This window comes from Dama dama, chromosome 30 (assembly GCF_033118175.1).
Source record: "Dama dama isolate Ldn47 chromosome 30, ASM3311817v1, whole genome shotgun sequence".
Lineage (NCBI taxonomy): Eukaryota > Metazoa > Chordata > Mammalia > Artiodactyla > Cervidae > Dama > Dama dama.
In genome coordinates this window covers 82,144,154-82,156,556 of record NC_083710.1, presented here as the reverse complement: position 1 = coordinate 82,156,556, position 12,403 = coordinate 82,144,154, and the positions used below count along the sequence as shown (strand labels likewise).

The window sequence follows — 12,403 nt, the reverse complement described above, 5'->3', positions numbered from 1 at the left end:
GACTGTGCAAATACTCTGAATTTTATTATTTCCCCACAACAAATTCATCACAAAACATTAAGCTGTACCCAACTACAGAGCCTGCATGGGTATTTAGGTTTTCCACTTCCTTCCTCTCGTGCTTCTCCGTCTCCCCTTTCTCTTCCCAAACACAGGCCTGGCGGTCACCAGCACGGGCTTCGCGCCCGCTCCGTCGTCGTCGTCGCTGGAGCTGCTGGTGGTGGTCCCGCCGTCCCTCCGGGGAGCAGGCTGCGCTGCGCTCTGTGCAGCTGACGCACGGGCTCTGGACCCCCCGGGTGCTTTCGCCCTCTGCACGCCCATCGCAGGGAAGTACTCCGCATCCTCACCTGAAGAGGCCTCGGACGACTGCGAGAGGTAGGCCTCCCCCAAAAACCCACCGCTGTCGTTCCCTCCTTTAGAATCCGAAAGCCTCTTTCTTTTCGGGCTGGATGGCTCTTTCCACCTATTTGCTGTGCCTCTCTTCTGGGTTTTTCCTTTCTCCTCATCAAGGAACTCAGACTCTTTCTCCATGGCAACAGAAGCTGCTTCCATTTCACTGGCTGCTGCTTCTCTTTCTTTTCTCAGCATACATGTCACAGCTCTGTTAAGTCTCTGGCTCTTAATACCCTTAGCCTCCTGTTTCTCCTGTTGGGCTAATCTAAAGAAAGAATCAATTCGGAGCTGTGTCTAAAAAAGTGAAATAATCATCAATCAGACAAGGAAGTAAACTTTCCAAAGCAAATCAAAGAATCCCACCTTATGATGAGTGGCACTGGATGACTCTTTCAGAAAATAACAATTCATTCTCTCTCAAAAGGGTAAGCCTATGGCTGATTCATGTTGATATATGGCAAAAACCCAACATAAAATTGTAAAGCAATTATCCTCCAATTAAAAATAAATATTTTTTAAAAGGGAAGAGAATGAAAAAACAAAAAGTCTTTCTCTCCCAAATGAATGCTGGCAGTAAATTCTACTTTCAAGATCATACTTGAAATTACCACCTCTGTCAACTAATCCTTCTGCCCACATATCAAGTAAGAAATCCCTTCGTCAGCATTCAAAGAGAGTTAAATATTTTTCAGGGACAAAATCATCTTCTTTTATAGCAACACGATTTCATGGGGTCTGTTTCTAAATTCTACTCTTTCCTTTTAAAAACACTGTCATCATGATAACTTTAGGAAGCAACTTCACAGTATTATATATTAGGAGTCGTAAGAAATATTCTTGACTTTTGTTCTAAAAATCCACCTTCAGGAAGTCATTCCTTAAAAATAGCTGTTTGAGAAAAGTTAAATGCCTGATGTTCATCACAGCATTCATATGAAAACCTGAAAATTCAAGGTCCACTATGGGAAGTGAAACAATTAAGTTAAATCTCTTTGACAAAATGATGTAATCTGGTCATTTAAAATGAAAGCTATGCAAAAACACACACACACAAAAACTTACCCTAACCAGTGAATGGGGGGATTATTTATATCAAATTGCAATTATGTCTGGTAACAAATATATGTGGGAAGGAGGGGAAAAATAAGAGAAAACAGACCTAAATGTTAACATCTATGTTGAAGGAAGCAAACAACTTGTAATTTTATTTTTTTCACTTTCTAATTTCAGAGAAATAGACTTATATTAACTTCTACAATGAAAAGGGAGAACAGTGTTTCAGAAAAATTCATCTGAAATTAAGCAGTAATCAGTCACTGAGCCAACTAGCTTTCCTTGTTGGTGGGCATACAAGGTCTCCAGTACAGAAAGTCGTCAAACAGACCACATGAAACTTTCTGGAGAGGCGGTCTACTTCAGCTTCGTGTTTTCTTTTTTTCACCATTAACCCAACCTAACTGAAAAGGATTTAATCTGAACATGTATGTTGCAGGATTTGGTCTGAATTCTGCAGAATGATTTAACTGTATGTACATTCTGTGGGCTGTCTCTGGGGTAAGAGGAGGTTCCTGTGTGGGCAGGAACACACTCGTGGATAAAACAAGATGCTGTTACCTACCCAGCGGAACTGAGGGCCATACGGAGGCCTCTTTTTACAGTCGCTTAGTCATGTTTGACTCTTTGCAACCCCATGGACGGTAGCCTGCCAGGCTCCTCTGTCCATGGAATTCCCCAGGCAAGAATGCCGGAATGGATAGCCATTCTCACCAGGGGATCTTCCTGACTTAGGGATCGAACCCAGGTCCCCTGCATTGCAGGCAGATTCCTTACTATCTAAGCCACCAGGGAAGCCCCACAAAGTAAAAGTAATAGGTCTTTAAAAGCTGGCCATCACAGCCTTACTAACTTTATTCTCTATCCTGAACCTAGGAAAAGAGCTGTCACAATTACCTGATGGACATTCAGTTGCTTTAATACAGGAAACAGAGATTCATCTGTCTTCGTCCTGTTCCAGCCAAAATATCGCTGACAAAATATGCAGGCAGTTAAGACTAATACTGTTTTTAAAGATATTTACAGGTGATAAGTAAAAAGGTCCAAACCACCCACCCTTGACTCCACTTCCCATGTCTCCAAAGATTTTCATATTTATAAAGATTAAAATGGTAAAAGAAGATAAATTACTCCAACATAATGGTAGTATGTTCTTATAAATATGCACTAAGATAAGATATCCAACTCTCATTTTAGGACACTCAAGTGACTGTGAAAAAATGGTTAATCTAGGATAAAAACAAATTTCTGATATCATATATATTTCTTTGAGAGAAAAAGATGTAGTTTAGATTAATACTACTGCAAACTTTAAAATATCTATCCAAGTGATTATTTAAATATGCAGAAAAGAACAGTAATAAAAATAACAAACCTAATCATCTTTTCTATTCTTTCAGAATAAACACTTCAATATGATTGCTTATCACTATTTATTTCAAATAAAGATCCTCCTTAAAACTAAAGAGATGACTGACAATAACTAAAACATGGAAGGGACCCAAGTGTCCGTCGACAGATGAATGGATAAACAGAATGTGACACTACATACAATGGAACAGTATTCAGCCTTAAAAAGGAAGGAGAGTCTGCCACGTGCTACAGTTAGATGAACCCTGAGGATATGCTAAGTGAGATAAGCCAGTCACGAAGAGGTCTGTACAGTATGGTGTTAACTTACGTGATGAACATACACGGAGTGGTCAAAGTCACGAAGACAGAAAGCAGATGGTGGCGGCCAGGGAGGGGGACGGGGGCTCGTGTCTAACAGGTACAGAGTTTTAGTTTCAGAAGATAAGAATAATATGGGGGTGAATGGTGATGACGGTTACACAATAATGGGAAAGTATTTCCTAATCACTGAACAGTACACTTAAGATGGTTAAAGTGGTAACGTTTAACGAAAGAGAGAAAGGAACGGAAAGGAGCATCTTAGCTAAAGCAATATTAAGAAAAAAGTGATCCAAGTTCATGTTTCGTGGGTTTTAAACCAACACACACATCTGACTTGATGTTCCCTGTGTCTGCGGAAGGGAAAGGATACTCTCTGATCTTGTCGAGGTCGGGCTTGCCCCACAGAAATGACCCCTTGGACTCGTCCACCACAGGCTTGAGGTAAGCGTCCGCCACAGCCGGGTTAGGGAAGCCAGGCATGAGTTGCAACTTGCGCAACTTTTTTTTCACTTTGGTGTCATATGGATTCGGCCTTATCTTCTTCTTCTCCTGGGCTTCGTGCCACCACTCTCTACAAGGCAAAGGAGACCAGTCTTTATGAAGCAGTGAGAGCTTGTAGCTGATGCACCGCAGACAAAGCTGAACTGAAAGTTTGGCCACAACTCCTCTGTCTCTTTCCCAGGGGTAAAATGAAATAACGCATGCGCATGCATGCACTCGGTCCTGTCCGACTCTGCAATTCCATGATCTGTAGCCCACAAGACTCCTCTATCCATGGAATTTTCCAGGCAGGAATACTGGAGTGGGTCACCATTTCCTTCTCCAGGGGATCTTCCCAACCCAGGGTTCAAACCTACGTCTCTTCCATCTCCATCACTGGCAGGAAGGATTCTTTACCAGCTGAGCCACCATGAAAGCCCAAGTTGAAGTAATGTATCTGTATTATTTACTTCAAGTCAACTACAATAAGGAACCCAAAAATATTTAATAAAATGTAAAAACACCATGAAGACTGTCAAATTTTAAAAATGCAGAATACAACTCTACATCAAATATGATCCCAATACTGGGAAAAATACATGTATGTGGAAAAAGAGAGAAAAAGTACATAGGAGTATTTACAATAATAAAAAACACTAACAGCTATTCTTTTATCCTGTGCTAGGCAATGTCCTAAGTGAGGATACAGCTATTAATTCTCTTCATGTTTTATTCCTTATTCAATTTTTCCATCGTGAGTACAAATCACTGTGGTGGCTTAGAGCCCATGTCGGCCCCTCCGCCCAACAAGAAGCAGGGTTCCACGTTTCTCCCCTTGAGCTGGATGGGCTCTGTGGCCAAGGAAGCGACTCTGCCAGGCCTTCAGAGACTGCAGTCTCCACTTTCTGTCTCTTAGACTGTTTGCCTTGAAAGCTGCCGACATGCGGTGAGGGGGTCCAGGCCCCCGGTCCACACTGCTGGCTGAGCTCTGCTGACAGCTCCACTCGGCAGCTAGGAGCAGGCCATCTCAATTGGCCCCCCAGCCCAGCTCAGGTGCCCCCGACACACGTGGAAGCAGGCAAGACATCCCCATGCAGCCTGATCAAACTGCGGGTTCATGAGCAAAACCTGTGACTACTGCTGTGTGAAGTCACTGAGACAAGGTAGTTTGTAATGCAGCCAACAGCCAGAACATTTTATACAGTTTAGGATAAATAAATGGTATGAAAGTTAAAAAACGTAAATATAACCCTTTCCAATATATTCATTCAATGGAACCTAAAAAACTATCACTGCTTCAATCCTGAGTACTAGGAACTGACAACTTGGTCTCTGCCAGTGCGGCCCCTCACCAAGGCAACAGTGCCCTCTAGTGCTAAGAAAGATCAACTGCAGTCTTTGTGCAGGATCGAAATGTGAAAAGGAAAAAAAAACACAAAAGATCTATCTTCATCAGTTCTACAATATTGTCCAAGAGGGCAATGGGAGAATACCTCTATGTCTCCCCTACTGGCCTGTGAATTTTCATCTTTGACACAATAATCATGACTACCGCTAGGCAGAGCGGCACAGCAAACTCATCAAACCAAAAGGACCACCCCTCCTTAAAGCAAGCAGCCCAGGCACTTAACACATAGATGAAAGATGGCCACGATGACCTGCCCATCAGCTGAGCTCCAGGGGGACGACAGGGAGTGGCAGCGACTGTGACAAAACTGAAGGGTTCATGCCCTGACCAACCCAGTGGAGTGGAATCGCTCTTCTCTGCTTTGGGACTATTTGGGCATCTGGGCTCAGCACTTTCAGGTCTCATTTCCCTTCCTCCAAAATTTTCTGTGAACTCTCCCCCAATTTCAATGTTGGTAGCCAACTCCAAATCAAAGAAGAACATACTGTGTAGGTCAAATCCAACACAGCTGGGCTGAATTCAGCCCGTAGACTCGGAGTAGCTCTGCTTTAGTGGGGAGTGATCAGCCAGGGTCTCGGTAGAAGGGAAAGCAGAGAAGAAAGCAAGGCAACTCTCTGTCTTTCTGCTCTTCACCCTTTTCATGCCCTTTCTATCTGCCATCGATGAGCTAAGACATATATTCCCACCCCCGGTCTGGCCGATCTCCCTTGGCACACTCAGACACAGAAGTACCAGTACACGCACGCTTCCCCTGGCCCCAGAGTGCAGCAGCCCCTAAGCGCACAGCCTGTGACTCGGCCATCTTTCCTATTCCAGCCCAGCACACTGTCTGGCACATTATGGCTCCTCAAAAAATATGTGAAGGAATGATATGGTAACTTTTACACTCCCAGGAAATCCTGCAGGACTGGCTATGTATCCTTTAGCTCAGATAAAAAATATATAATCTAAACGTAAGTTTCTGATTTCCTCAAACTCTAGAAAAGGGAAAACAAACTTTAGAACCCCAACTGTTACCTCCTACTTTCCCAATGAAGAATGATCTGCGACAGTTCATGATGTAAATAATAGTCCTGTTTAATTTGGGTGTTTATATATAAACACCTGACCTAAAGAAATTAAGAAAGGACTTCAAAAGAAAAAAAAAACAAAGGACTTACGAGAATTTTTGGAGTGGTTCCAGGCCATGTCCAGGGAATTCATTGAGAATTTCCATGGCGGTAACACAACCCACAGTTGGTATTCCTTCTGTATAATCACTTCCAAGCAAATAGGCCAAATTTATTAATTTGTTCCGGTCCAATCCTGTAAGAGTAAAAATTATTACATGTTTTTACATCTTTTGTCTTATAAACATTTATTACATAAGATTTATAACTATTTTCTTATAACGATAATATGTGTGTGTATATCCTCATCCAATGTCCAAAGATATCTGTTTCATTATTTGAAATAGGATTCTCTTTTGTAAATGACATTGCGTTAGGATTCTTAACGTTTCATCCATCCTCACAGTTTTCAATGCCCCATAACCTGTGACCCCCAAATGCAGCTCTCTCCCCTAAACCACTCCTCTGAACCACAGTCACACATAATCAAGTGTCCACCAGGATGTCACATGGGCGTCTCAGAAAAAACACAGTCAGGCCCAGATCTTCACTGTCCCCCAACCGGCTCCTGACCATTCCGCCTCCTCACTCAAGGCAAGTCCACTCTATACGCATGAATTCTGGGGAGACACAATTCAGCCCAAAACCACCTCCATGCCTCTCTAGAACATGCCAACCAGGTTTCTTTCTGCCTCAGGGCCTTTGCACATGCCAGTCCCTCTGTCAGACATGCTGACCCCAAGGTACCTGTAGCTCCTGCTTCCTCTCTCCTTTAGCTCCAGCCACAAAGGTACGATTAGTAAAGCCTTGTTTGAATACAAAGGACACACACTTCCTGTGACTGCAGGACACTCTCGCCTCTTTTGTGGTTTTATTTTTCTATTTGGCTCACACTGCTGTCAAATTATGATTTATGTGTTTTTATCATCATCTGTGTCTCCTGCTGGACTGTTTTATTCTCTGCTGTTTCCCCACTTCCCAATGCCAAGAACAACAACTGGCATATAGGAATCACTCAGTGTGTATTTGCTGAAGGAATGGGAGGATGAGTTATCACTGCCAGAAATAATACAGGACCCTGAGGCTCATGATTGCGGTGGGAGTGACTCGCACCTGCCTCCCCACTCTGCCACCTCCAGTTTACTCTGGAGAGCGCAGGTAACCAATCGAGTGTAACCAGGTCTGATGACTGAAACTACAGAAAACATCTAAATATGACAAGGGCTTTAACTTCTTCATTCTGAGTTTAAAATCCTATTCTGGACTTCCCTGGTAGTATGGTGGATAAGAACCTGTCTGCCAATGCAGGGGACATGGGTTTGATCCCTGGTCTGGGAAGATCTCACATGCTGCACAGCAACTAAGCCCGGGAGCCACAACTACTAAAGCCCGTGGACCTTAAGCCCGTGCTCTGCAATGACAGAAGCGACCGCAATGAGAAGCCCGTGCACCACAGTGAACAGTAGCCCCGGTCACCGTAACTAGAGAAAGCCTGCACTTAGCTTTCTGCGAAGACCCAGTGCAACTAAAATAAAGCAATAAAATCCTATTCTTCAGAAGCAAAAGACCATCATACGAAAACATGTATGTGAAAGGGTTAGCCACTCAGTCGTGTCCAACTCTTCGCAACTCCATAGACTGTAGCTCTCCCGGTTCCTCTGCTCATGGCATACTCCAGGCAAGAACAATGGAGTGGGTTGCCATTTCCTTCTCCAGGGGATCTTTCCGACCCAGGGATCGAATATGGTCTCCCCATACCACTTCTATTAATACACCACCTAGTCCCTTGGAAAGAAAGAATTCATATAAATTCCTAAGGTAAATTTCAAAAAGTAACCATACTCTTAAGTCTTACCTAATTGGTTGTGAAAGTCCACATACTGGTAATATTCTACAAACTTGTTTTTATTGAAGAAGTTTTTGTAGACGTGCCGCGCCCCGAACAGCCAAATATCACTGTCGTCGGTGATGGTTCCGGAAGTCTGGTCGGTCAGATCCAGGATGGCGCACTGAGCCTCTGCTTCCATGGGAGCCTCGATGTAGGGGATGCCGAACAGGCGGAGCAGTTCCTGAAGAGACAGACACTCCATGAGCCCTGCTGAGGAGCGTGACCCGGCCTCCCCCCGGAAGTGGGGGGCCGTGCCCCGGAAGTGGAGGCCATGCCCCGGAAGTGGGGGCCGTGCCTAAACGTGTCAGTCAGTGCACGTTCCCTCGGAGGGTCTGATTCAGTAGAGACATGGCAGGTGTTGTTCAAGGAGGCCCCGGCCGTGCACCCACCTGGCTTTCCAAGAACATCTGCCCTGTCACAGTAGCGGCCACCCGTTCTTGCTGCTGTTGTTGAGCTTTCAGTGAGTTCTGCTGGGTTAAGAGGTTGCTCTCCAGAGCTTCCAGCTCGTCCTGTAAGATAACTTCACTTGCAGACGACTGTACTAACCCGGTTAAGTTCGCTGGTTCTGAGTAGTCTGCATTTAGTCTGACTAGAGTTGCCAGTAAGCTGCTTCACCTTACAAAGCTTCCCCCTTGGGCTTCTGAGCAAGTCTGTAAAACCAATAGGGTTCCCTCACTACCTCACACAGGGAGCGGACACTATCCCGGCCGGCAACCTCCGCGAGAAAGGAGCCGTCAGGAGGAGCAAGAAGATGCGTATGAGCAGCTAGTAAGGATTCAACCTGCAACTCCTGGGAAACGCAAACGCTACTTAACTCGGCTTCCTTAGCAGTGAGTGAGAGCACGATGGCACGTTATTACCAGATCGATATCTTGCCACTCGTTGAGCGAATTGTCTGCATCTTTTTCAGTCTCTCCGTGTCGCTCAGTAGCCACGGCCTCACTCTCAGACGTATCTCTCGGGAGGCCCTCGGAGTCACCAGTGGCCTCTTCCTTCTCAGTTCCTGTCGGTTCCTCCTCACCTTGTCCAGAGGGAGGTCTGGAAGCTTCCCGTAAGTCAGCCTGAAGTTCATCGCTGCTATTTACACTCTGCACTTCGATGAAACTTCCTGTACCAAAATAATGAGGCCATTGTGTCTACAAGTGAAACATTAAAGTTATCCTGAAATCGAGAGCTTTCCAAAGAATCCTGAAAAGTGTCCTACCCTAAAAAGGAAAGACCTAAAAGTAAAAGAAAACACATAACCATAGTATATTATTATTAAATAGATTTAGCAGTAACTGTCTGTAACTTCAAAATAAGCCTCTTCAACTAGGTATACTGGCACTGTCTTTGAAATTAGGAACTGAGCTTTCAATACTTACACAATCTGCTTCATACAAAAATGTTCTCTAAGTTAACTAATATTGTTTTAAAATTTAAAAAGAACTATCAGGGTATGTACACAATTATGGAGGTTGCTGAAAACGTTTTTATGCAGTTTCACTATGAACACAGCAGAGAAAAAAGCTGTGACTTAGAAAGAAAGCCCTGGAGAAAGACTCAGGAGAAACAGCTCTTCCTCTTCCACGTCCCTTCCCTCCTCTCTCGATGTTTCTTCTCCTCTTTAAAAAGCATTTATGGATTAATTCCCTTCCTCTACTTCAGGTGAAGAGAGCTCGCTCTGAGGACACACTCAAGACAGAGGACCTGGGGCTCTCAGGGCTGAGGGCTGGGGCCAAGGAGACAGCCGTCCTCCAAGGAGGCAGCCAGGGAGACCAGGAGGTGGTTACAGAGAATGAGCCAATACGTAAATACACTGAAGACAGTGGAAGGTCCTTCACTGTCAGCCAGGGAAATTACAAAGAGGTCAGAGAGTGGAGTGAGAGCTGTGACGCTGGAGAGGAACTGCAGACACGAGTGTGAGCTCAAGGGTGTTTGCACGCCCCCATGAACAGGTGCAGGGGTTGGGATTCCAGCCCCATCTGATGGCCCCAGAGCTGGAGCTTCCTGGTCTATGCTGCACCAGTCTCCACCCTCTGGTCACCTCTGCAGGGGAGTGGAACCAAGAAGGCAGACTGTCTCCTGCTCAACCTCAGCTGGGAAGTGTGGTTACTCAAGTTTTTGGTCATTCTGCATGTCTGCAGATGACCACAAAGACACCTTTGTGAGGACGGATTCTGAGCTAAGAAATAAATTTTAATGAGGAGGCAATTTTGCAAATATGAAAAATGAGGTTTGACTGTACATGCTGCTGCTGCTGCTAAGTCGCTTCAGTCATGTCCAATTCTGTGCGACCCCATAGACGGCAGCCCACCAGGCTCCCCCGTCCCTGGGATTCTCCAGGCAAGAATACTGGAGTGGGTTGCCATTTCCTTCTCCAATGCATGAAAGTGAAAAGTGAAAGTGAAGTCGCTCAGTCATGTCCAACTCAGCGAACCCATGGACTGCAGCCTAACAGGCTCCTCCGTCCATGGGATTTTCCAGGCAAGAGTACTGGAGTGGGGTGCCATTGCCTTCTCCATTGACTGTACATAAATGTGTATAAATATATAATATACATGTGTACATGTTTATATATATATAGAGAGAGAGATACGGGAAAACCAATGTGGTAAAATGCCAGTAATGAGGTTCTAGGTGAGGGAGATAGAAGGTTTTGAAGCATTTTTTTCAACATTTTTAAACTTTCTAATTATTTCAAAACAAAAAACTAAAAAAATTAAAGGGAAACTCACCTTTATCTTCTCCAAATAGGGCACTTCCTCCCTAATTTAAGTACAACAAAAAGAGCAGCCACCAGGAAAGGTCAAGATTGCATTATGAGCTATGTGTCCCTGGCAAAGCCACTTGACCCTTCTGGGTCTCTAGTTCATCAGCTGAACAATGTGGACCTGGACCATGCTCAGGTGTGAAATCCTGCTTTTCTTTATCTCTTAGGAAAGCACAAGCACCTACCGTCAGATTCACTGTCTTCGGAGTCTACTTCTGTTGGTTCCGTGGACTTTGGCGCCAAAATCAAACCCTGGCCTGCAGATTCAACGGTCTCCTGTTCTTGGATGGTTTTCAAGAAATTCTCATGCTCTGGGGCACTAACAGATGCCACATTTCCTAAGTCACTTACTGTCTCTCTAGCAACACTCAGGGTGTTACTCGAGTCCTGCAAACTGGCGGTGCCAACGACGTCAGGGGCAGGATGTTTCTCAGATCCTGTTTCGTCATCACTTGAGAGAACAGAGGTGTCATGTTTACTCTCGGGGGGAAGAGCCTGCTGTGGCTCGGACACTTTGGTGTACGTCCCACTCCTTGACCCAGAACTTGAGCTTGTCGGAGGTGTTGGTATCTGCTCTGGTTCCCCCCAGAGCCCAGGTGCATCCCCGTGTGGGACCACAGTGCTTTCTAGAGGAACCAGATCTTTTCCATCCTGAGCTGTAGACTCAGCGCTGGTCTGAAAGGGTTCCTTCACTGCGTGCATAGATGGCGTCTGTTCTTTTGGAAGGCTAGACTCGCTGCCTTGACAAAAGACAGTCCGCGGTAAAGGAGCCGAGTCTGTCCGCTCTTTTTCATCACTGGTGTTGGTCACATGGTCCTCTGTTAGGGTCACACTGGCAGCACGAGGCACTGCCATCAACAGCTCTCTGTCTCCATCTCTCACTTCAGGTTCTTCCGCAGCTTCCTCATCAGAACTGCTCACCAGCGGTCTTGGTTTTCTCCTGCCCGCCCCTTCTGTCTGCACACCAGCATGCACTTTCAGATCTTCATCATCATCATCGAGAGCTCTCTGAATGGCCAAGAGGGTCAGCGGGGACACAGAACCCTCAGGGGCGGGAGCAGGTGGGTTCTTCACATCACACAGCCTGCGATGCTCACCCTCCAGCTCATCTTCTGAGCTACTGCCCAGCAGGGCAGCCTGCATGGCCAGCAAGGTTCTTGGGGAGGGCGGGGAGGCGTCAGGCTCTTTCTTTGGCTTCAGTTTTTCACACGGAGGTGACTTTGTGTCTAAAGCCCTGCTATGCTTTTCGCTGCAAGAAGGAGGGGACTCTGAATCCACTTCTGTGACTTTCTTAGCTTGAATACCTTGAGAAAAATGAAAACAGTGTCACTAGGTCATTCTACAGGGTGACAGCATGCTTCTAGTTAGATGAGTAAGAATATACTTGTTCTCATGATGAAGTTATAAATTCTCATTTAACCAGCAACTAGGAATTAATTAAAGTGTGTTGGTACAGTACTAGTTAATACAGGTTGTATTAACTAATAATACAGGTTGTACAGTACTAATAAAGGTTGTATAGATCATCACATTAATAATAATTATAGTTAATAAATTAAGTAGGGCTTCATTCATATTATCTGCAAGTGGGAGTTTATAGAATTCAGAGACACAACATACTTTTGGGTTTTAACCATCAAGTAAGT

General features: G+C 45.0%; 1 protein-coding gene across 2 annotated transcripts in view; it reads right to left on the bottom strand.

Moving 5' to 3' along the window:
- ERCC5 (ERCC excision repair 5, endonuclease) overlaps positions 1–12,403 on the bottom strand; it is a 61,497-nt gene continuing 49,094 nt past the window's right edge. For both annotated transcript variants that reach the window (XM_061133384.1, XM_061133383.1), the window contains 8 exons: positions 10,943–12,061; positions 8,866–9,113; positions 8,395–8,514; positions 7,973–8,186; positions 6,169–6,313; positions 3,491–3,691; positions 2,344–2,428; positions 1–687 (listed from right to left, as the gene is read on the bottom strand). In XM_061133384.1, coding sequence (XP_060989367.1) covers positions 94–687; positions 2,344–2,428; positions 3,491–3,691; positions 6,169–6,313; positions 7,973–8,186; positions 8,395–8,514; positions 8,866–9,113; positions 10,943–12,061 — 2,726 coding nt within the window. In that variant the 3' untranslated portion in view covers positions 1–93. The remainder of the gene's footprint in view (positions 688–2,343; positions 2,429–3,490; positions 3,692–6,168; positions 6,314–7,972; positions 8,187–8,394; positions 8,515–8,865; positions 9,114–10,942; positions 12,062–12,403) is intronic.